General features: G+C 32.4%; 3 protein-coding genes across 7 annotated transcripts; all 3 read left to right on the forward strand.

Moving 5' to 3' along the window:
• The first annotated feature begins 5,855 nt into the window (after positions 1-5,855).
• LOC133672720 (uncharacterized) lies at positions 5,856-11,581 on the forward strand. Of its 4 annotated transcripts, none has more exons than XM_062093223.1 (4): positions 5,856-6,496; positions 6,722-6,794; positions 9,614-9,725; positions 10,799-11,581. In XM_062093223.1, exons 1-4 carry the CDS (start codon positions 6,276-6,278, stop codon positions 10,912-10,914), a joined length of 522 nt encoding a protein of 173 aa, XP_061949207.1. In that variant the 5' UTR covers positions 5,856-6,275; the 3' UTR covers positions 10,915-11,581. The 4 variants fall into 4 exon arrangements, with proteins under 4 accessions (XP_061949207.1, XP_061949208.1, XP_061949209.1 ...); XM_062093224.1 differs by having other exon boundaries at positions 6,273-6,468; positions 6,704-6,794; XM_062093225.1 differs by having other exon boundaries at positions 6,273-6,468.
• A 1,368-nt stretch (positions 11,582-12,949) lies between these two features.
• Positions 12,950-18,372, forward strand: LOC133672415 (uncharacterized). 2 transcript variants are annotated; one of them, XM_062092822.1, is made up of 6 exons: positions 12,950-13,271; positions 13,537-13,568; positions 13,706-15,163; positions 16,946-17,146; positions 17,241-17,392; positions 17,563-18,372. In XM_062092822.1, the coding sequence occupies exons 3-6, from the start codon at positions 13,735-13,737 to the stop codon at positions 18,031-18,033; spliced, it is 2,253 nt and encodes a 750-aa protein (XP_061948806.1). In that variant the 5' UTR covers positions 12,950-13,271; positions 13,537-13,568; positions 13,706-13,734; the 3' UTR covers positions 18,034-18,372. The 2 variants fall into 2 exon arrangements, with proteins under 2 accessions (XP_061948806.1, XP_061948807.1); XM_062092823.1 differs by lacking the exon at positions 13,537-13,568.
• Positions 18,373-20,897: 2,525 nt separating this feature from the next.
• LOC133672694 (large ribosomal subunit protein eL30-like) lies at positions 20,898-22,857 on the forward strand. Its single transcript, XM_062093183.1, has 6 exons — positions 20,898-21,004; positions 21,080-21,124; positions 21,260-21,365; positions 21,482-21,583; positions 22,416-22,484; positions 22,585-22,857. The coding sequence occupies exons 2-6, from the start codon at positions 21,104-21,106 to the stop codon at positions 22,623-22,625; spliced, it is 339 nt and encodes a 112-aa protein (XP_061949167.1). The 5' UTR covers positions 20,898-21,004; positions 21,080-21,103; the 3' UTR covers positions 22,626-22,857.
• Positions 22,858-25,695: the final 2,838 nt, after the last annotated feature.

The raw sequence follows: 25,695 nt of genomic DNA on the forward strand, positions 1-25,695 counted from the left end.
AAGCAAAATGAAATAAATAATAAAGTCTAATTCTCAATTGGTCCAATGTTGAAGGATAAAATTAAAAAAATTTAATTAATTAGAAAAGAGAAAAGAACTCAAGTTAACCAAATTAACTCGTTAAACTCGTGATCTAGATTATAAAACTAGAATAATTTTATAAAAAATAAATTAAAATCAATTTTAAACTCAACTTCTCAATAAACCTAATATTGAAGAATAAAATTAAAATTAAAAAATAAAAACAAATATTATTCTAAGTGAAGAGTGTTTTGTAGGGAGAGATTTAGCAAAACCCCTTTTTTTTTTAGTTTTTTTTTATATAATTGAAAAAATGCAGCTTTTCCCGTATCATTTCTATCACCATGGCCATTCATCAATCCAAAAACGATTTTACTTTGATAAAATTCCCTTTTACTCGAACTTTCAACTGGTTTATGAAATTGAAAGTCTACAAAAAGATTTCAATTGCTTTCATGAATTTTTTTTTATAATCAATATTTTTTAAACTCAAATATTTCAAATGAATAATTTGGATTTCACAACTTTTTTGCAAATACAATGAGCTTGGAAACTCATAAATCCTTTACACGAATCTTTTATTTTAAAAGAAACTCACAAATAAAATTGAGAATAAATTTATTACCAAGTAACATGCCATTTAGCCGAGGTATTTTATTGTTTTTTTACTGCTCATTCATTGCTTGTCTTTTATTTTCATCCTTTTAGTATTTTTTTTCTCTTTTGTTTTCTCATTATCATTTTTTTTCAATAAGGTCCTTTCACAATTAGGTGGATTGAGATTTAGGCTTTCCCCCCTCTTTTTTTCATTATCATATATTTTTTTCAATTAGATCCCTTCATAGTTGGTTGGACTGAGATTTGGGCTTTGATAATTTGATTTAATTAGCTTCGCATGGAGTTTTCATGGTGTCAATAAAGATTGGGTTAATGCTTGATATGGTGAAAAATAATTTGAATTTTTTGTTTTCTAAATAGTTGCAAATAAAAGGACTAGAATTGAAATTGAAAAAAAAACATCCCTTTATATTTTAGAGAAGAAGCCATGCACGTGAATCGAATGGGGAGAGAAAGAGATGAGGAAGAGAAATAAAAGAAGAAATGATCATTAAAGCCACACCAGACCTCCTTCTTAGACACTCGCCACTTTGGAATGAAATCCTCACCAAGATACAGCTTAGTCCCTCGTCCTATAATAACTTTTCAATTGAGTTTCAAATTTCATTTCACCGAACCCAAGCCCTCTTCGTTCAATCTAATTCATGATTCTCTGATAACTCTTCAATTTAGTCTGACTTTCATCCTGCTCACGCTAAATGAAGACCTAACATGGAAGATTAGCTGGGAAAGGAAAAAGAAAGAGACAGCTAGCCAACCAAGTTAGCGTATTGTGGTTAGGCACGTGGTCCGAGTTATGAGTTTATAGCTAACCTGAGTTAGTTAGAGCCGATCTAATTTGTCATCATTTAGTATTAAAAAAAAATATTACCCTGAGATTTTTTAGAGCTACATAATATTTTTATTAGTTGTTTGTGTTACATTTAGACCCATCAAATTAACAAGTTGATTTTATGATAATTTTTAAATTATTTAATTTAAAATAAAAATAATGTAAGGAGTTGAGTTAAGAAATTTCAAGGCTAAGTTTAATTACACTATCGCAGGTTTCCCACCGTCTTCTCATATTTTTATGCTTGGAAAAACATTATTTATTTTTTATTAAAAAAAGAAAGTTCGATCAGCATCGTTTATATATATAGTCAGATTAGGTTTCAGCCATGTCAAATCGATATTTTTTTACTGCTTCCGCGGTAATATTATTGCAACATTTTATTTGTATAAAAAAGCCTATTTATGTGATGATACTAAACTGTTATTTAAAAAACATATATCCTGACAGAGGGAATGTATAAGTAACAAATATGCACATTAATAAGATAGATGGGATGGGTTTTGACCAGAGAGATACCTTATTTATTCTTATTTCATATCTTTCAATTTTTTTTATTGATTCTAATTGTCTTAAATAAATTAAGGACTTCGCTTATATGTTTTTATGTATATGATTCTAGTAAACACACGAATTAAATTTTGTTTACGTAATTTTATTCTTTTAATATTATAACAAGCACTAGCAATACTCCCTCTTTCCCTTTCTCTCAACCAATTAGCTGTGTTTATTTTCATGGTTAAAAAGTGTTTTTTTGTAAAAAATTAATTTTTTATTTTAAATTAATTTTTTTATAATTTTAAATCATTTTAATGTATTGATATTAAAAATAATTTTTTAAAAAAATTATTATTATTACAGTAAGCTTCCAGTGATATATATATATATATATATATATATATATATATATATATATATATATATATCACCAATCCCTATGCGGCTAAGGTAGCTAATTTATATGGCAGTGCAGGTAAAGTTATTGAAGTCGTCGCGAAGCCTGCAAGTGTGTCGGTTTAGTTTTTATGTTTTTTGGCAGGCTAGAGACATGGCGCTACTCAGACCAGAGGGATTAATTAATTAATTAATTAATTAAAGGAGAAAAGGAAGTTACTGTACCTCAAATTCGGAGCAATATTTATTAAAATAATGTTATTTTCAAAGTTAGTCATAACAACTTCGGTCAAGATAATTTTTTTTTATTATCATAATACAATGTTATTTTCAAATTGCTTGGAGGTGGATTAAACTTTTTTAGGTTTTGAGAACAGTTAAATTACTTAGACGTCACCAAAAAAAAAAGCCTCATTAAATTTTTTTAAAAAGTTAAATTACTTAATTGCCCCTTAATGCAAAATTAACAAAACCGTCAGCCATTGGTTTTTTGGTCTTTTTATTTTTGTAATTTCAACTTAGGGGCATTTTTGTATTTCAATAATTGTTAGAAATAAAAAAAAAAATTGTTGGTGTGTGCATAGGTGAGCGGCTCCCACACCCTTCAAGCAACGTGTATATGGTTGTCCAGTCACTAAACATTTGTTTTCTATAATTATGTTTGAAAAGTATTAGTGCGTACATAATGAGGTGCATGTGTGCCAAATGCACCTTCAATTTGGCGATGAAGGTCATTTTTTCACTTGTTTTCTTTTTTTTTTTAGAATTTCAAGCTAACCCCTTTAGTTTCCTTTTCCTTGACATTTGATAATTGTCATCTTAATTACTATTTTTTTTATTTTGAATCATTTATATTTATTTTTTAATTTCACCCCTCTTCCATATTTTTATTTTTTAAATTTAGTACTCATTTTTTTTATTATTATTTATTTTGTTTGTAATAAATTTTAAATTTGTTATTTTTTTTTACAATTTCATTCTCCTTTGATTTTTTTGTGTCATTTTTTATCTTTATTTTTTCAATTGCTGTATTTTTTTTTATTTTGACAAGTTTTAAAAATTGATATTTTTAGATTGATTGGGAATGAATCTTATTGATTGAACTCGAGTCCAGGGTTTCATGAGTTATGAGTTTTAAAGATTCGATCAGTTTTAGATCATTTGCCCGAGTTTACTTGGTTTTTTTATTTTTCTTTGTTTTCACCTTTCAATGTTTATTCAATTGGAAACAAAGTTTTGTTTTTTCACTTGCTTTGTATCGGAGTTGTTGTTAGTCTTGAAAATGACCCCCAGTGGATCTTTTTATTTATCGTTCTTAGTTGGGTTTTTTTGTTAATTATTTAAATTGATTTTTTTTCTGATTCTTTTCTTCAACAACTGGAATGATTTTTTTTAAAACATTTTATAAAATTAGAATTCTTTTTCTATTTCATTTCCCTTTAATTTTTTTAATCTTTTGAATTTAGTTCTTATTCTTTTTATTGTTATGTATCTTAATTGAAATAATATATATATATATATATATATATATATATTCTCATCATCCTTGAGGTTTGTTTTCTATCAAATTTGATCCTTATTTTTTTTATTATAACTTTTTTTATTCTACCAAATTTTTTAAATTGATTTTTTTATTTCATTATTCAATATTAGATTGATTGATAATTGATCTCCTTGATTGAGCTCGGGTTTAGGATTTCACAGGTTTGAAGATTAACCCAAGTTTGGGAGGTTTAACCGACTTTGGGTTTTTTTCCCCTTTCTTTAAGCTCATATTTTTTAAGTTTCATTATTTAAAACTTATTCAATTGGAGATTGAGCCCCGTTATTTTTATGTATTTGCTTTCTATAGTAGGATTTTTTACTGATTTTGAAAATGACTTAGGTTTTCTTGAGTTTTTTTATTCATTGTTCTTTGTTGAATTTACTTTGGCTGATCAACATTAAATTGGTTGGGAATTGAGCTTCTTGATTCATCCAGGTATAGGATTTAATGAGTTGCAAATTTGAGAACTTTAGCCAAGTTTAGAAGGTTCACTAAGGTTTGTTTGGTTTTTTTTTTTTAAGTTGATATTTTTTTAATTTTATCATTCAACATTTATATTATTAGAGATTAAGCTTTGTTTTTTCTTTATTTTCCTTCTATACATTTTTTTTATGAATTTTCAAAATGACCAAGGTTGTTTTTAGTTTTTTTTATTTGTTGGATTTACTTTGACGAGTTTTTGAAGTTGATTTTCTTACAATTTTATCCTTCAATATTGTGTTACTTGAGAATTTTTTTTTGTTATCTCATTCACATGATCCGGATCATAGAGTTTGGTTTGTTGGATGCTCCTTTTTGTCTTTTTTTTTTAAATTGACTTTTTTTTTTCGTTTTCATCATTCGATACTATAATTTTTTGGGATTCAACTTTATTTTTGTTTTTGTTTTTCCTTTCTATTTGCCTATTCCAATTTCATTAAATAGCTTGTATATTTGTTATGTTCGGTCAAGTTGACCTAGGTCTTTTTTTTTCATATTACTTTGGTTCTTTCAATTTAATTGGTTGGAATTTTAATTTTATCATCTTTATTTTTTATTATTATTTTGTTGCAAGTTCCATGCTTTTTTTTTTTTATGTTGGTACGTATATTAACCATTTTTTTAGTCAGATATATACCTCAAGTCATATTTTTAAAAACTTTTTTTAAATCATGCTTGTTTAGCTTATATGTCTTTTTTTATTAATAAAATAATGGTTTTACCAATGATGTAACGCATGCCCATAAATCAAGCTAATTTGCCATATAGCTCTCCTGCTCCCAGTCAACATAACAAAAGAACATTGGAAAAGTTTTTAGTATTTTTATTAAATTTGATCGGGTTAAATTTAAAATTTTTTAATTTTTTATTTAATTTAAATTTTAAATTAAATTATATAGAGGTTTTTTTAATATAACCGAATCGACTTAATAAGTCAAAAAAATAACTCGGATGATCAGTAAAAACATGACATAATTCTAAAAAAAAATTTAAGTTGACATATTTGTTATTAAATATTGAGATGATGATATATTAAATTAACCTGAGCTTTGTGGCTTAACCTGTTAATCCAATAACCTGAGTCATTAACTTCACTTCTAATAATTATTTTTTAAATTATTTTTATTTAATTATATAATAACAAAAATAAATGTACGGAAAATTTATCACCAACTTAATATCTAAATGTTTTTTTTTAAATCATAATAATCTTATAGAAAACAAACGAAATGAAAAAAAATTTCAAATTCTAATTTAAAATTAATCAAATATGAAAGAATAAAATATAAAAACCAATAAAAATATTAAAAATAAAATTAAAAAAACCAATAACAAATATTAAAAATAAAATTAAAAAAAAGTAATAAAAAAAATAAAATAAAAAATAAGACAAGGTGGCCGGGCCTTTTAAAAAAGCCCAAGTGCCTAGACCTTTTATGAGCTTCTTCTCTATATGATGGTTTTTGGAAGGACGGAGAGGTTGGTGGGGCTAGCAGTGTTTGGAGCAGTTGATATTTTCTGCATACATAGAAGAATTATAATTATGTAAAAGAATCAAATTGTGAGTGCGTATAGATGGCTGAAGTGATAAGGAGTTGTCTCAGGATTTGCCAGGTCCTGAGTTTGACTCCTACCCTCGCAGTGCTTGAGAATTTCCATCCATGAGAGAAGGCATGTGCCGCTGCCTCAAATAATCAGTTACGGCTCTTGGGGCAAATGGGTTTGGCCTGTCCTGGTGTAGCAAGTCCAAAATAGTGAGGACTAGGTTGTGGTGGATCCAAAGGATTCCATAGATACCACATTTCTTTTAGACATCCAAAACTAAAGCTTAGCAAACTGTGGGAGCACCTATTGTTGTGGTTCACCAGAGAGCTCTCTAGGCTTATGCGGAACCTGGGCATTACGGTTCTGTATTTTTCTTATCATTTCTCTGTTTGCAGTCCAGTTGGGAGTCACTGCGTCTCCAGAGAAGATTATAGCTTGATCGAGAGGAAGGGATTGGCTGTCGTGGATTGCTCATGGGCATGTTTGGGAGATGTACCATTTGTCAAGCTGCGATGTGCTTCTCCTTGCTTATGTACGAAAATTCATTCCCTTGAAATCATGTCAGGTGGAAGAATCTGATTTCATGGGCACTGTTATCAGTTGTATCACAAATGATTATGCATCTTTTTATTGTTTATATTTTATATATTCACTTCTTGACAATGGTGCATCTATTTATCTTGAATACATCATTTGTCCTTAACTAAAAAAAATTTCTTACTAGGAACTTCTCTATGAAATTGAAGAAAAATTGTTTTAAATTGCAGTACCATGGCTGGTTGCAGGAAATCCAGTAAATTATGGTCGACCTCGTCAGCTATCCTGTGCAAAGGCATTATCTGCAGCTTTATTAATATGGTACAACTTTCCTCTGAAACTCTATATGGAATTAATTTCTATGCTACTATTTTTGTTGAACTCTTTTTGGTTCTTATATTTATGCATTACCCTTATAATCTGTTTTAACAAAATTTATTGAAAGGGTTTTGTTTGGTTATGAACAGTTTCAATTATTGGACTCCTGTAAATGCAATTTTACACGGGCTTTTGTTTGATAGTTCTTGTTGTTATTGCAAGATCAGACATTAAACTTACAATATATCAACCATGATTTGAGTTTAGAATTGCTTGAGGAGGCTCAAATCTCAACCATGTGTTATCCACAATGCAAGTCACCCTTTTAATTTTTTTTGAACCTAATTTACTTTTCAATATGTGACTGGTCTAAACTTATCCTATCTGTGCATATTACTGGTCAACCTCAAAACTCATTCATTGGTGAAACCTCCCCTTTCCTACATAAATACCCACTAATTCCTCAATTGGATGTATTGTTAGTGCATTTCATCAAAAGGACAAATTTTCTAATAAATCCACTCAGACAATCATAAACTCTCAACGCAACCAGTAATACCAATCATTGATGCACTAGAAGAAAAAAAAAGTCTCCATCAATATATTTGTCATTTTGTTTCTATACAGGAACTTTTATGTTATTGAAGAATTCAGTCTATTTCTATTTTGTATTAAAGTTTACGGTTTTTCTGTATACCTATGCAAGCACACATATCATGTATTCGCCATTTTTCTGAATGAAATGTCTTTGCTCTTGTGGCTTTAAGAGCATAGTTTCTCGGGGATTGAAGAAGCGCCGCTTGTGGTTTCAAAGGTTTAGCCTAGTGAATTCTAGGTCTCAGTCCTTTTCATTCAATCCTTTTAATCTATTCTACATCAATTGATATTGGTCCAACATCTGTTGGTATCACAGTTTGACTTGATTTAAATCCTAAACAACCATAAAAAAAAGAGCCCATAAATTATAATTCCTTGTTCTAAGTTTATGGGTCAAGGTTTAAGATGTTGTTTAGTGTTTGAATTGAGGTTAAGCTATGATATTAATTGATGCAGCACCAATATCAATTGATGTAAAACCAGCAAAAGGAGTTAAGAGAAAGGATAGAGAACCTAGAATCTACTAGGCTTTGCCCTTGAAATCTTCATGGGCTGCTTCTTGAATCCACAAGAACAAAGAAATTTCAAGACTTGAATTTCATTTATCAAAATGGCTGTTCAAAATCCATGATGTGCTTATATAGGCCAACCCAAAATCCTAAATTATAATGCGAAACAGGAATCCCTGATGATAAAGGAAGAAAACTCCTATCTGAATATTAAACTCTTAGTTATTACTAGCTACAAAGCAGAGAATAGACTAAATTCTAAAAGAACAAAAAACTCCTATTTAGTAACAAATCTATGAACTTCAGTAAAATGACAGATAAATTGATTGCCTTTTCTTGTCACCATACTGCATAACATCACGGACAAGTATAAATCTGTTATCCTCACTGCTTGGTTAGTTTTCCATTCTACCCTATACGCCACTTTTCATTCTTGCACGAACTTTAAGCTCCCCAAGTATTCCCTAGTCTCATTCTCTCTATTCCATTAATTGTACGTGACAGTATCTCCTCATTTTTACTATCCACAACATCAAATGGTAAAATGATTTGAATCTTGAGACTTACTTAATGCATTTTGAGACGAGGAAACAATTTAGTAAAGCTTATGATTTATTTTTGAGGGTTATGCATTGGATCTTTTGTTGTTAGCTATGATTGATGTTGGTGCATTGCACCACCCCAAATGCCTGTGCATGTACACTCATTTGCTGTCAGAATAGCACAAAACTTCTGCTCCAGAATGGCATTAATTCTTGATAAAATCTAAAGGCTTGGTTGATTTCTGTTTCCTGTTTTTCTCTCAAAATTTATCTTGGAAATTGAGAGCTGAAAACAATAGTTTTTGGATTTTTTACAGTGTTCACAAGAATGAATTTTTTTTTTGTTTTTTTATGATGGGGAGATAATGGAATTATTTTGAAAACTAAATAATAATAATAATAATAAAAAATTCAAAACACAGCAACTGTTTTGGACAAAAAGTCAGCCAAACAGCAAACATGTTTTCTCGTGCAGGGAACGTTTTGCTGTTTTCAAATCAGAAAACAGTTTCTTAAAACAGGAATCAAACAAATCCTTAACATTCAATTTGCTTGTTTGAAATATGTTTTAACTTCCTGCCGCTCTACAGATAGCCTAAAGATTGTTAAACTCCATCAAGAACCGCAAGGGTAAAAAACATAATGTGTTTTAAACTGCAATATGCATTAGAATGATGAAGGTTGATTGGAGCCTTTATGGTGGTTAATGTGTTTGTAGGTTCCAACTCCTTGAAGTAGTGTTTAATTTTCTACCTGCTCTTTAAAAAACATGGAAAACATGTGTAGAATTCTTGTAATGGCTGTTAAATTTACTTAGGAAGAAAAGTTAGAATATTCTTCTGTTGAGTCTCAAATCCCTGCTAGCATGGAATACCTGGTGATTCTGTAGCCAATTTGTTTTTGAGAAAGAGAGGATTTTTTCTGGATGTCCAATTGAATAGTATAATTGTTGTTGTAAGCTGCTGCGAAGACATAAACTTTTCCTTTTAGAGTGCAACCATTTCATACTTGAACTTAATGAAGATAATCCCACAAATGGTGTGACATGTACACATTTTTGTTTAATGAAACACACGAAGGGTGCAGTTACAGTGAAATGTTTGAACTGATGTTTTAATTGGTCATAATCTTTACTGATATTCGTACTTCACATTGTTTCAACTTCCTGGTGCAGGGAACTTCTAAAAGCATACTCGGAATGTGGAACAGTGCTGAAATCATCTCTGTCCAAAATGCTTGGCTTTCTCAACAAAACCAGGTTCTGAAGGCTGTGTCTGACGCTGAAGGTAATTTATGTGTGTTGCCAAGAAAATCTCTTTTCACATTATAAAAGCTACTGCAATAGATTTTGTTTTTTTGAAATGAAGCAAACACATTTCTAATGTAGTTTTATTGTCACCAGTAAAAGCAGTGTGGTGTTTTTATCTTAAGTATATATCCTGCAAAATTGGGATAATGGATCTATTGTTATGGACCTTGTGAGTCAGCCAGCAATTTAACAGTAATTCAGTTTTAATTATACTATCAATTTGTTCTTTCCATGCCAATAAAAGTTTTGTTTTAAATTTTCCTACGTTTGCTTGACTAGTAACTTAAATTATATCACTTCGTAGAGGCTGGGTTGTAACACTGACCTCTGATTACATTGCCGAAGCACCTGTCTGCCCTAAACTAATCCCGGATACCTCCCCAATCAGTTGCTCTATTACTGTTTTGCTTCAATGCCATCAGCCATTGGCAACATAAGATCAAATATCTCTCTTGCAACTTATAATCAGCTTATGTAGATCGCTAAACATTCATTCATTGATTTGAACCATTAACTAATCTAATTCATTACTTTCACTTAATGTTCAAGACATTTGCTTCTGGTCTTGCATATTGTGAAACCAGTTTAAATCCTTCTTTTGCTTCTTTGTGAATTCTCTTTGATTTACTTAGAAACAAATTATCATTAATTACTTAATGTTGGGCCCAATACACCACGTGACCATATATTTAGTGAAGTATCTTGCTGCTGGAACTCCTTTTTTAACGTAGGCAAGGGATGGTTGCAAGTAATGCAAGCCTAACGTGTTCTTCTCAAAATATTCTAAATTTTAGAATACATTATGTGATCAAGTTTAATGTATGTGCTCCTTAGCTTCCATGAATCCATTTGCGTGTTTTCCAATGGACCCAGCTTGTGTTACTATTTTTTACCAGGTAGGCAATATTACTGTGGTCGTTTTCATTAATGTGAATCTTGATGCTTGGAATCTGGATGAGGAAAATATATTTATTTTTCTCAGGATATTGAGCATAGCATGCAAATTAAGATCTCACTCTGACCCTATAATATCTGTTTATGCTGCCACAGGAGGTGAAATAAGTGAAAATGAAGGCACTTCTGATGATTCCCAAGATGGGTTTCCACCACTAGAAAGGAATATGAATCATTTGAACTTTGAGGAAAGTGAGGATGAAAGCGAGTAGAGTAGATAGAGCCATACTTAAAAATCGATGAGACAACAACAATATGAACTTGAACCATGGTGGCGAAAATGGAGCAATATACAAGAAGGGCCGTGGTGTCTCGAAATTGCAGTTTCAAGATGGTCTCGTGTTTGGTTGATGGCATCCACTCTCAACATGTTTCTATATTCTGTAGGATTATAAGATGACCTTTTGCCTTTGAGTGTCCTCTTTTCTGTCTTTGAGATGTAATGGTGAGTTACAGAAGAGAACTAATGGATAGGTTTTTGATTGTGGGAACTCATGTTTCATGACGAAATGCAGCTATTTTAATTGTTACCAGGTGCTAAAGGCATGCAACTGTGTTCCCAAGTATGCGGGGCAGCTCCGATTATAATGTCCTCTGTCTCTTTAGATACTCACAGCACATCTCAGAAATCGCTATCCAGGAGACGGCTTAATATGATGGACATTCCCGGGATTCTTACTTGTGGCCAGACTCGCGCAGATGTAAGATGGCTTAAGACTGAGTTTATTTGGATCTATTTTATTGTTTTATTTTATTTATTTGAATTACTTATGTTAGATTGTTTTGATTAATGAGTTGAGCCAGATAATTGATTTTTTTTTCTATTTTGTGAGATAGTTTTTGATGAATTGAATACAAATTGTCCCATGTTTTTTTCAATCTAGTTCTTTTCTTTTCTGGTTTTTCCCCCCCCCGACTTTTAATTCTTAGCTTCTTTCTCTTAATGTTTCTTTCCTTCCTATTATTTTTTTTTTGTTCATTCCTCCTCATCACTTGCATGTATGGCTATTCTCGAGTTCTTACATGTTCTTCCACCACATATACACAAAGAAACCAGAAACAGTTGTCTTTGGTTGTGTTTTCTCAGGTTAGTTCGTACGGACGAGACTGAAAGAGAGTCAGAATCCAAGACCTTTAAGAAGAGGGTGGCATCATTAAATTATTATCAAGTGTGGTTTTATTCTTTGGACCCTAATATTCAAGTCAAGCATCCTTCAAAATTGACTTTACAAAACACTATTTTTTAGTATCTGGGGCTCGTGGATGATCTTCGGCTTATACTTCTTTGGGTTTCTACCATAACTCATCGCTGAATTTTGTGAAAAATATCAGCAAGGAGAACTGGATTGCGTATATTCGCATCATTTTACAGTTTTTGTTAATGAAAAATCATCAAGAATATCATTCACAATCTAGGTATTAATTATTATTATTATTATTATTATTATTAATCTTAAAGGATGTAACTTAACTGGTCAGACTCTCGATTGCTTTTTAGAGATTATTAATTTGAGTCCTATAAACTTTAGGGCTTAGAGCTACTGGAGGTTTATATGATCGTGAATTTCAGAGTCAACGGAATTAGTGAGGTATGCGTAAGCTGGTCCGGACATCCACGTTAATTAAATAAATTATTATTATTATTAAAATCTTTCACTTCTTGGATATACACTAATATTATTTTTTAAAATAATTTTTTGTTTAAAAATATATTAAAATAATAATTTTATAGTTTTTGGTTAATTATCAGTTTGAATTTGGTAAATTTCTAGTATCTGGCTTTGAAATTATGTTAAATTTACTGATATGATGGCACTTTATTTTTGAAAAATTGTAGTAAAGTTGTGAGATTTTGTTCAAGTTGCCAAATGTATGTTGACTTTTGTATTTTATTCAGGATTTTGAGGGCAATTCTAGTTGGAAATCATGTCTTCGCCGTATCCAGTTCTTGATTAAAAAATTATTAAAATAATATTTTTTTTTATAGCAGATAAAATAATTTAAAAATTAAAAAAATTAATTTTTTTTTAAAATACTGGTTGAAGGCAATTCCGGGCAGATCTTCCTCACCCTTTTAATAAGGGAAATGCCAATTCGCCAGCAACATCACACACCCTCTTAGCACTTCCCGTAACTGACCACGAGCACCGCTCGGGAGACAAAAAAGAATCCCCTGCTCATTAGGGGCAAGTCCGGTATTTGACCAGCAAAATCTACGCCACTATTTCAAGTACCAAACGCACTCCTTCTCTATTATTTCTCGATAAGAAAACCAAAACCCTAAATTACCTTCTCTCTCTCCAACGAAGAAGGCAAAGAAAAAAAAAGAACTGATCTTTTTCTCTGCTTTACATTTTAGAGTTTTTGTAAATTTGTTTCTTTCTCTTTTTTCATGTTTTAGTTTTCTGCCTTTTGTTTTGGTCTTTCTGTTTCAGGAGAACAAACTGAATCGCTGATAATTGCCGTCTCTTTGTTGGGTTTTGTAATCTCTAATGGTGGCTTTTTTGCTCTGAAATTTGGGGTCTTACATATCCGTTTCTATTGCGAGTGCAGCCAAGAAATTATTTCTGTAAGTTGTCTCTCATTTTCTTCTTCTTGTTTTGGCTTATATAATTTGTATGCACTTGTTCTTTTTATTCTATTTAGAAATTTACACATTGTGAAATTTGTAAATTTTTGTGATGCAGTGAATTTTTTTTTGTGTGAGGGTTTCCTTTGTTTTGGGATTTTTTTGGAAGATGGGTTCTGGATGATGAGAGCATTTGGTTTCTGAAATGACTTTTTTAACGTGCTTTTTTTGTTCTGAATTTTTTGGTTTGTGTTGTTGAATCTAGGTTTTCGGCTAATTATTGGTTGAGTGAATTTGGTAAGTTTTTAGTTTCTGGCTTTGAAATTGTGTTAAATTTACTGATATGATGGCCTTTTATTTTTGAAAAATTGTATTAAAGTTGTGAGATTTTGTTCAAGTTGCAAAATGTATGTTGACTTTTGTATTTTATTCAGGATTTTGAGGGCAATTCTAGTTGGAAATCATGTCTTCACCATATCCAGTTCTTGGAACAAAACCCATAGACCAGTGGAAGGTTACTGAGTTAAAAGAAGAGCTTAAAAGGCGGAGATTGAAAACCAATGGTTTGAAGGATGATTTGATTAGACGGTTGGATGACGCACTTCGTGTTGAGATGGAAAATGATGAAGCACTTCGCACTGAGAGGGAAAGTGAGGAAGCACTACGCAGCGAGCAGGAAAATGCTGCGAAGGTTGTGGTGGATGTGGATAATGGTGTTCATTTAGAGAACCCACCTATAGTAGGGGTGAAAATGGAAGAGGCAGTACCAGTTGTTGCTGAGATGGTTAAAGATGTCGTGGATGATGCCGCTAATAGAGATGAGAAGGTGGATAATGTTATGATTCAGGTTGGCACCAATGAGAGTGTGAAAGCCATGGGTACAGGAGAACTTCAAGAAGAGGTCCAAATGGGTGGTAGTGATTCTTCTAGTACAGATGAGGATCTCAATGTTCATGCAACTACTGTGGAGACCAGTATTACTGTTACCGAGAGTGTGGTGTCAGAAGTAGCATTGAGTGTGAAAGCCACGGGTACAGGAGAACTTCAAGAAGAGTTCCAAATGGTTGGTATTGATTCTTCTAGTACAGATGAGGATCTCAATGTTCATGCCACTACTGTGGAGACCAGTATTACTGTTACCGAGAGTGTGGTGCCAGAAGTAGCATTGAGTGGGCAAGATGTGCAAAATTCTGGAACACAGGAGGCAAATGAGAACTCAAATATCCAGCTGGAGAATGAGGGTTTAAAGCCCCAGCTGGAGAATGAGAATTTGAAGCCTCCAGACGAGGATGCCACGCTTGACTCTTCTGCTCCAGACAACCAGGTATCTGAGGTCAGCCCTAGTTTAGGGTTTCAAGTAAAATCTGATTCTATTTCTACTGATTCTGTATCAATTAATGAAAAGATTGAACTAAAGGATAATATAATTGCTGATAATGTCAAATTAGAACTAGATAATGTTAAGCCAGAGATGGTGGAACCATCATTCAGTAATGTTGTCCCAGTTGGTGGTGAATCACATCCGATGGATGTTGAAGAGCCACAAGAGAAGAGGGAATCTGTTGAAGAGAAAGATGACAGCAGTGGTACAAATGCATATATGAGAAAGAATAATGATAGTGTTGATGTGGGGTACTCGGAAAAGTTGAATTTAGACAGGAGTTCTGGTGATGACTCCATGGAGGAAGATGTTTTAGAAAGTAAGCAAATTGATTCAAAGTATAATTCTGATGAAGTGGGTGATGTGAGTGAAAAGAAAAATGAGGGGCCTGTTGTGAAGGAGGAAAATCTTGTTGGTGTTGCTGGGAAGGACTTATCTACTGATCAAAAGGAGGTCCATGTTGAGAATAAGATTCATCCAGTTGTGCCTGTGGAGAAAAGAAAATTTAACGGTAGGATTTGTTCTTTATAAATTTTTTTTTGACTGTCATATGTTCTGGACTTGACTGATGCTCCTTTACATGGTATTGCCACCTGGGTTTTTTGATTATGATGTATTTATGCCTTTCAATTTCAATAGTTATTAATGACCAGATGTGATTCAGAGGTCTGGTTATTTTACTTGCATATAGGCTGCTTCCATGTAGTAGTGTCTTTATCAATAGTTTCCTTTAAAAGACCATGTAGTTTGATAAATATTTGCATGAGTGATCTAATTTTGGAAGTAGGAAATAATCGAGATTTTATGCTTTCAATGTTATGTAATATTGCTCATTGCAATTAAGTAGATAATTTGAAATTTTCCTTACTTAGTGAAATGGATTAGGCATGCTGTCTCCAGAGTGTATGTGGAAATAAGGAAAATGTGGTTCCCTGAGATCCTTGTCACCACGTAATTTTTTTGATTATGTCCAAGACATGCGAGAAACTGTAATGATTTGGGTTTGCCTGTAAGACAATCCCAAATGAAGTTGTGAATTCATGTCTGTAATTTCATGACTATCTATTCCTTTTCAGCTCACAGCCACAAACAAATTCTCTTCCTTAAAACTATTGTGATAAGTTATACAACTCTTTTTTTTTCATTTTTTAGTTCAATTTTTTTTATTTGATCTTTTTGTATCATTTTAGATCTTCAAAAATCTTTAGTCTCCACATCTGAAGTTGCTTCCGAATTGAAAAATAAACAGAAAAAAAGGAAATTGTGAATGGATAAAAACAGCCTGCAGTTTCTCTGGTTTTCTTTACCAGTTATGTAAGTCTGGAGGAACTGGTTTTACAAGACCTTTTGGAAGCATTAACATCTGGTTTCACTAGTGCTTCTTTGAACTTATCCCCAGGCCTTGTGAAAGTTATATGTTGAGGAAGCCCTCAGATAAGTGTAGGATTTGTAGGTTCTAGTTTACACTTTCAATTTAGTATTGTTTAAGCAATGTGGAAAAAATGATCCAAGTTTGGATGCTCTTCTAGGCCTCTGCTTTAGCTGAAGTACCTTGGCTTTTTTTAAATACATGAGAATTGAATATGGTGTGTGCGTGCCTTTTAGTTTTGGTTTTCATATTTGCATGCAATGTCTTTGGTGAGCTTGAAGGTCTGATGCTAATATTATATACCTAAAGTTTGTTTTAGGATCAAGTTTGTCACAGTTGAATGCATATTTGTATGAGTTAAATATTTCAGCCGATGTTAATTGGAAAATGTCTTTTAATAGGAATCTAAATTAGCGTCTCTGCCTCAAATTCTTTTTGCTGGCTGTATGTTCTCCTGTTTCTAGTTTTGAAGTTTAGGTTATTTAGGTATCAATGTAACCTTGTGTTTTTATATGGTTTTATACTTTTACTGAAGTAACTTTGTGGACAAAGGCCAGGTGTATCAATAGGAACCTGCTTAAATTACAAGGAAGTGCAACTCTCACAGAGATGACATTGTCTTTCTTCATGAAGCTTCTGCTTTTGTTGGCCATTGACATTTCTACTTGATTTATTACATCACATTGCCTTGACTGCCTTGATTTTATATTTGTTGAGTGATTTTATGCCTTTCATCAGATCTTCTGAAAGTTGTGTTTTGGAAAATAAGTGTGGCTATTTGGTTCTGTATGATTACTGCCTCTTGAGCAGTTGTGCTTGCAAATCTGTTCTCGACTCATCTTCCCTTTCTGCTGTTAAGTTAATAGTTCATGAGTAAGCATGATAACTCAGTTTCTCAATATATTTCATTTGAGTTTTTTATAGATCAAGAAATTGTTGGAAACTCGGAACCTTTGAAGCGGCAACGCAGATGGAATTCTGAGAACATCAAGGTTCCTGAACAGCAAAGCTCAAATTTGACACCCACCACCACACCGAAGGATGAGTTTCAGCCTGCTCCTTTGAGACGCAACTTCTCCCGTTCTGAATCCTCTGTTAGTGAGGAGGTACCCAAGGAACGTGTTGGTGAGTTAATTTTCTCTTAGTTGGAATATAAGTGTTTCCAGGGACAATTCGTTTAACATCTGACACATTTTGTTCTATCATTGTTATCTGGCAGTTCCACCATCACAAAAACCTTTGACCAATTCTCTCAGAATTGATCGTTTTCTGCGTCCTTTTACTCTGAAAGCTGTCCAAGAACTCTTGGGAAAAACTGGGACTGTCACAAGTTTTTGGATGGATCATATCAAAACCCATTGCTATGTTACGGTAAGACATGTCTGTGTGTGTCTCTCTCCCCTTATCTGGACTGGAAATGTTTAAATGTGGAAAACTCTTTCTTTGGGACAACAGCATACATGTATTGTCTTCTTATTTTTTTAGTAGGTCTCAGCACTACTTGGTATCTACCAGGTATCTGAACACTTTTGTTTGTGCAGTATTCATCTGTGGAAGAAGCCACGGAGACACGGAATGCTGTTTATAACCTACAATGGCCGCCAAATGGTGGACGCCTTTTAGTGGCTGAGTTTGTTGATCCTCAGGAAGTGAAAATGCGGGTGGATGCTCCTCCTCAGTCTCCATCTACACCTGTCACTCCTAGTGCTGCTGCACCTGCTCCTCCCACCCTGCAGCCACAACCCTCTCCTCGTCAACAGGTTTCTAGGCAGCAACTTCCACCCCCACCTTCCCTTCCACCTCCTCCACCACTATCTAACCCGCCCCATGCCAGGGAACGAGTTGATCTTCCTCCACCACCTCCACTTCCTGAGAAGCATGACCCACCCATTGTCACCCTGGATGACCTCTTCCGGAAAACCAAAACAGCTCCTCGAATCTACTACTTACCGTTATTGGAAGAGCAAGTTGCAGCAAAACTTGCAGAACATGGAAAAAACACCAAGCAATAGGGACTGGGCTATTATTTACATCCCTGGCTGCTTGTAGGATCGTGTTAGATAATGGTAAGATAGTATCACATAATTGCCTCTTTGCAGGTCTGCAGGTGTTGCTTGTAGGAAGGAATTGTCCAGCCAAGCAGAGGGTTGTGGTTCGGTGCTGGATTTGGTTTTCTGGAAGGCTGCTTGATGTTAAAGCTTAAGCTTTGTATTCTTCTTTTTTAGCATTAGAAACTTTTGAATTGAGAGCGCTCTATATGAGTGGAATGATCTTCATGTGGACATATCTTGTTTTTCTTCTGAACAAGAAACTTTCCCTATCGTAAATTGGTTGGATCTACATTCCTTGCATCTATACTCTCTATCCGGTTCATTATGTAGGATTCTGAAGTTTTTTCTGTGTAAATGGTCTGCATGTTTGGGAGAGATGTATTTTGTAATACCATGCCAGTTGGTTAGGGTAGCAGGTTGGTTCCCAGAAATGTGTTGTGGATGCATATAAAATGAGGGAGATCAATAGGGTATGGTATGTGGTAGTATTTTTTTCCATTTGCAGCTTAAATGTCTCCAGTGATTACCCATTTGCAAATAGTAAGTCTATAATCTGTGATCGCATCTTTAGCATCGAAGGTGTTAGTTTCATCGTTCATGGTCTTCTAGGCATATTTCAGTGCAATATAGCAGTTACGAGCACAGCACATTGCAGCAATATTTCAGTGCTGGATGCTTTCCATCTGGTAACGCCTTGCTCTGGAGCGCTGATATACGGCTAGTTAACAAAAACTCTATATCTCATCGCAAAAACAATGTAGCAATCATTGTTCACGCACTTGTTGCTACAGAGGTCTATGAGTTGAGTTGGGGTGCGTAGAAAAGCCAGAAAAACTAATTAAACTAAGAAAGATATATATAAAAAATTAGCTGAAAAAAATAAATTAACCGAATAGAAAACTTAATTTTGTTGATCTGGTTTTTGGTTTTGATTCTAAAGCTTGAAATTGATTGGATTGAATCAGATCAGTTTCAACCCTAAATCAATTCTAGGTATAAAATGTTCTTTCTCTCTACTTTTATTTTTTTTAAGATTTAGAAGTGTGATAAATATATTTTTAAAAATGTTTTTTTACTTGGAAATATATTAGAATAATTTTTTTATTTTAAAAAAATTATTTTTGATATCAATATAATAAAATAATAAAAAAACATTAAAAAAATTAATTAAAAAAATATAATTCAAATTTTAACAAAAAAATTTTTAATCATAATACCGTCACTTAATTTCTTTTTCTTCCGCAATCACCCTTCTCTCTCTCTTTATCTCTATAGGTTGCTCACTTTTCTCTTAAACTCTCTTGCAGCCCTCTCTCACTCTCTCTTTTTTTTTTCTTCTCTCTAGCCTTTTAGATAGTATTAAAAAACATAATTGAAACTGTATTTTTTAAAAATTTAAAAATTATTTTTATATTTTCAAATCGTTTTGATATATTAATATAAAAAATAATTTTTTAATATATATTTAAATAAAAAACACTTAAAATCACAATAACTCCCGCATAAACATCCTATTAGTTTGGTGCATTTAGAGATGGGAAAACATTGAATACTCTTCTTTTCAGATTGCCATTTTCTATCTCAAGTCATTTACCGACAAGTCAAATAGGTAGTATCTTGTAGAAATCCTAGTGCGGTTCATGGTAAACGTTTAGAAAGTTTTTTTTTTTATGTTTTAAAAATATATTTAAAAATAATTTTTTTTTATTTTTTTATTTTAAATTAATATTTTTTTGATATTTTTAGATCATTTAATATTTTAATGTCAAAAATAATTTTTTAAAAAATAAAAAAAATTATTTTAATATATTTTTAAATAAAAAATATTTTAAAAAGTATTCATAACTACACTTCATATGCACAAGATTTATCACTTTTGTTTTTATTGTTTTTATTAGGACCACGATATCATGGATCATTAATAAAATACAAATAAAGCGGGCACTGCATATACAGAGCATTATACTCGTACTAATCTCATCAAGGTGTATAAAAACCAAATCCAATAAATAAAGAATTTATACAAAAAATTAGAAAGATGTTCAAATCATCCTTCATGTCTTCTCCTCATGCACTGCGTACTTAATTTTATTACCTCGACTATTATTATCTTCTATTTATAAAATATAATTTAATTTGAATTAGATGAATATCAATAATGTATACACATTTCTTAGATTTAATAAATAATAAGTAGAATATAAATATTATTAAACTCAATTTAAAACCTATTTTTGAAGTGTGTATTTATATATTAAATGATAAAAAGACAAGTATGTTAACACACACACGCGTGCGCACACACACGTGTGTGTGTTTTTTGTAATAATATTAAGGTATGTATATATTATATTGTATTAAAAAATCTAAATATTCAACAAATATATATATATATATATATTAACTATTTGACTTTTTATTTATTAATAAATAATATTAGATAATGAATACCCATGAGATACTTAAAACAAGTAGGGCAATTTCTCTTTATTGTTGAAATTAATAACAAATAATTAATTGAAAATCTTGATATAGTGATTAATCTAAAAATAAATAAATAAAAGAATCATGTTAATAACATCTTAGTTTCACCTTAAAGACACCTTTCACACCTTACAAACATATTTTTCATTTGAATAACCATATTATTGATATTATACATCATGATGATTTTTTTGCTATAGCCTCTTGTTTTTCTTAAACATAACTTCCCACAATTGGTAAAGCTATAGGGATATAATTGAACTAAGTTTCTCTTTGAGGACTAAACAGATTGAAGCAATAATCAACACACGTGACCTGCACACGGGTAAGCAAGCCGTTTATAACCTAAAAAACACACAAACCCTACTCCCTGCTCTCTATAACTGCCGCCAAGCTTCTAGTGTTTCTTTCTTCTTCAGATTCTCAATCGCAATAAACCCTAACCACTGTAAGCCCATTTTTACACTTTCTTAGCATTTCAGTAACACAAATTCGACCATTTTAACCTAATTTTCTATTCCAGGAAAACTAGCCAAACAACATTGAAATGGTGACGGCAAAGAAAACTGTAAATCCCTTACTCGTTTTGTTTTAAATTTTTAATTCCTTTTATTTCACTTGTTTCATTGAAAATCTTGAATATTTGTGTTAATTTTTTGTTATCTGTTTTCTGCGTTTTGTTTTGTTGGTATGAATATTATAGAAGAAGACCCATGAGAGCATCAACAACAGATTGGCTTTGGTGATGAAGAGTGGAAAGTACACTCTTGGTTACAAAACTGTGCTTAAAACTCTGAGGAGCTCTAAAGGTGTTTTCTTTTTTCCTTATTATAAGTTTTTATTTCTATGTTTAAGATCTTAATTTTGGATTTTGGATTTCTTTTCTATTTAATTTGAGGTTATTTGGTGATTGGTCATGATGCAGGAAAATTGATTTTATTATCAAACAATTGCCCACCTTTGAGGAAATCTGAGATTGAGTATTATGCTATGCTTGCAAAGGTTGGGGTTCATCATTATAATGGAAGTAAGTGTTTCCTTCTATGAGTTTTATGTGTTTTTGATTCAGCATCTCCTCTGTTATCGGTCGGGTTTTGATAGAAAAGGGTTTTGGTCTAGTACTGGTAGCCATGTATGCCTTTTGTGTCTGTGTATTCCCGCAATTTTGTTTTTTCCTTTAAAAAGGTTTTGCAACCTTGACCATGTTTAAAACTTTGAATTTGATTGACTCGATTGTTACCACACTTTCAGCCAGTGCAGCCATTGTAGTCTCGTTGTTAGACACTTAAGAGTTCTAAGAAGTTCTTATTGGTACATGGAACATATTGTCTTAAACTTACTACAATCTGAAGTTACATGCCTAGACAATATATGTTAGAAACTTGCACAGATAGCTTTGAGATGACATGTTGACCAATTTAATCATCTGTAGAACTTGTTATGGACTGTTTGCCTTTAATTTTTTGGTTTTGTTGCGCAACCATGCAGTGGCTAGTTCATGCATATAGTTACCTAGGTTTTGCATATTTTTGGGAAGAACTCTAGGAGTACCCAACACTTGGTGCAGGATCCATTTAAAGTTAAGTCCATGGTCAAATTGATATGTAACACATTATAGTTTATACTATTCTCATTTCCATTTTCATATGTTGTTTCCATTTTGTTAAAACACTTAAAAATCATAATGTGATTGTCAATTTGTCTATATGGCTTCATTTAAGAGGGTTTTGTACTGAACTGTGCGTGCACCAAGAATACTGGAGTTTTCCTACATAGTTCTTGCATGACACCTGAACTAATGATTTTGAAACTGAACTGTCTTTACCTGGCTTAATTCTTGTACTTTTTTCTTTTTACAGATAATGTCGATTTGGGAACTGCTTGTGGCAAGTATTTCCGTGTATCTTGCCTGAGCATTATTGATGCAGGTAATACATGAAAGAAATCATTATGTTTTGAACTTAATATTTTCTATTGGTTGATGCCATTGACAGTTGCCTGAACGTAACTCTTTTCTTTGTGGAATAGGTGATTCTGATATTATCAAGACAGTCCCTGGTGATCATTGAGCAGACTTTTCTTCTGGTTCCGATATTTTACAGCAGAAATATGTTTTATGTCTTTAGATTTTCCCCATCTTTTTTAGAATATTTTGGAGTCTATAACACTCATCTTTCATCCCATCCTTCAGTTTTGGATTTTATTCCCATCTATTGTGAACTGCTGTGTACTGAAGTGGCAAATTTTGATTCAGTTATTGATACAGCAATCTTTTTATTATGAAGTATTAGTTTTTGGAAACTACCCATCTAGATATACCTCTAATCATACACGATTTTAGTGTAACAGTTAAAAAACGAAAAACTTTGTTGATTCTCATTTCTATTGCATTAACAGCTCTGTGGGTTCAATTTAGTATCGCGTTTCTTCGGTAGCTTTTGTTTAGACATGTTCTTGGTGAACTAGCAATGGTCGACCCAATGGCTGCAGTCTTTATGTGCTGGCTTTCCTGTTAAAGCAATCTGGTACATGAGAAAGTTTGGCCAGCATTATCAAGGCTCAAGGATTGCGCCTCAAGAGAGGGGTTTGTACGAGTAGAATTATTTTCCGGCGCATAATCATCTGTTGACGATCTTCCCCACCATTATTATGATATTTGGCGATTCCATCTGTGATGCATGTTGCCTCATTTCGGTTTTTTGATGAATGTGTTAATTTTAGAGAAATCACATTTTAGTCGAAAAGTAGGCGATGATAGGATATAACAAACACTAATTGTTTATTATAATATTCGTGATTGTTATATCCCATCCCCTAATGATGTACGTGAATGTAATGTCATGGTAAAATTACCCTACATTTTACTCCATTTTAACCCCGACTTCTCCGACAAAGATTAGGGTTTTTTGAGGTAGTTATGGCTGTCCTTCAAATATGTCATCAATTGCATGATTCTAGAAGCTCATTTACCGTTACACTAACTAGTTGCTGGCCTTGGAAGATAGAGGGGTCAAATGTAGGAGTGTTTAAAAAAACCGATTAACCAAAAAAACCGAGAAAACCGATGAAAAATTAACCGAGAAAACCGAACCGAGATAGAAAACCGATTAAATCAATTTTAAAACCATAAAATCTGGCCGGTTCGGTTCGGTTCTGGTTTGACTACTTAAACCGGTGAACCGAATCGGTAGTCTAAATACCACAGTAACTCAGTATGCCTAACCCTAATTCAATTCTGAACTGAAAAGCCACCGCCCACACCAAAAAGCAAAGAGCCAAAGACGATTTATCGTCTTCTCCCTTCCGCATCTGTCTCTTCACAGATGCCCTTCCTTCACCTTCAATTTTCATCCTTCCTCTTCTTCCTTTCGTATCTGTCTCAGTGTCTCTTAACTCTCTTCCTTCAATTTGCATCCTTCCTCTTCTCCCTTCTGCATCTCCCGAAGAAAACCTCAGGCTTCTCTCTTCACTTGCAGTCTTGTAGCAGAACAACAAGGCTCCTCCATTGATAAGTGTATCACTGTAAATTTCTAGGCTATGTTTTGGTGTGCGTTAGTCCTGCTCCCTTGCATTTTGTTGGTGTCTTCAAATATGGGTTTAGTTTCAATCTTCTTCAATGTGGTCTAACCATCTTCTATGAACCATGCACTTGCTAGCCTTAGAAATTAAGAGGCATCACTTGTACTTCACTAGTAACATTTGTCCGAATCATGATCTGAATCTTTGATAGCTCCAGCTTATATGAACACAAAGTGACTGCTGTAGTTTTAATTTGGAGATAGAAGTGAAGTTTCGAAATCTGAAGCTTTGAACAACACCACTTTGATCGGTAGGTTTTATTGAATGTAATGCTTCACTTACAAAAATTACAGAAGCGCAGTTGATTGGAGCTCTGTCTTGTCTGAACCTTGGCATTTTCACTTTTGCTGAAGCAATAAAGTTTGTTTTTATAAACCGGATTTCATGAAGGGATTAGGTTTCCCGGTTTTTTCCAAAAAAAACCGGATTGAACCGAACCGGACCGGCTCGGTTTGAACCGGTTTCCGGTCCGGTTCGGTTAATATTTCTCCAAAATAGTAAAATTCGGTTTGGTTATTTTTTTTAGTCTAAACCAAACCGAACCAAACCGTGAACACCCCTAGTCAAATGTACCGTTACACTAACAATTGTGTTTTTATTTTTTATGCAAATGGTCTAGTTGAAGTGAGTTTGTAACATGTCCTAATAGTTTATTATCTATAGTTTTTTATTCATCTTATGGAATATTAGTCACAAAATAAAATAAAATAAAATAAAAACATTTCTCCCTCTCTTCGCCCTTTTCTTTCATGATCTCTTTCTTTTTCTGTGGTGACTTCGAGCTTGTTTATTTTTGTGTTTTAAAAATGTTTTTGAAAAATTTAATTTTTTTACTTTAAATTAATATTATTTATGGTATTTTCATATTTTTTTGATGTACTGTTGTTAAAAATAAATTTTAAAAAATAAAAAAAAATATTATTTTAATTTATTTTTAAGCAAAAAATACTTTGAGAAATAATCGCTATCACAATATCAAACAACCTCTTCGAGGTTGTAATCTTTTTTCATAACATTGAGTCTCATACACAATAAGTTTTGTTAATTTAAATGGAAAACAAATATTAAAAGGATAAATAGAAATTCAATTATTTTATAATGATAAAATGGATATGATAAATTGAAAACCCATCATCATATCGGCATCAACTTACCAACTAAATCTTTTTTTTTATGAGATTCATTTGTTATTATTATATTATTGGTGATAAATCAGTTTTTTTTACATTTTAAATAAACAATGCAATGACTTGTATACCATTAAGAGTAAAAATAATTAAAAGTAGGGTTAAGGGGTTTTTGCGATTTGAATACACAATAAAATGACCGTATTACCTATAAAAATATAAATAAAACTTACGGTTAGGGGCTCTTTAAGTATTTTCTATATGGTTTTTTGTAATTATCTATTTTGTATAAGGAGTGTTTTGGTATTTAAACAAATATAAAATAATTAAAAAAAATATTGGAAGGTGTGTGTAGCACATGTCACAAAGTGAGAGGAACCCATGCTTTTTAGGCGACACATACCCATAGCCAAACACTGCCATAAATTTGGTA

Source organism: Populus nigra, chromosome 14 (assembly GCF_951802175.1).
Source record: "Populus nigra chromosome 14, ddPopNigr1.1, whole genome shotgun sequence".
Lineage (NCBI taxonomy): Eukaryota > Viridiplantae > Streptophyta > Magnoliopsida > Malpighiales > Salicaceae > Populus > Populus nigra.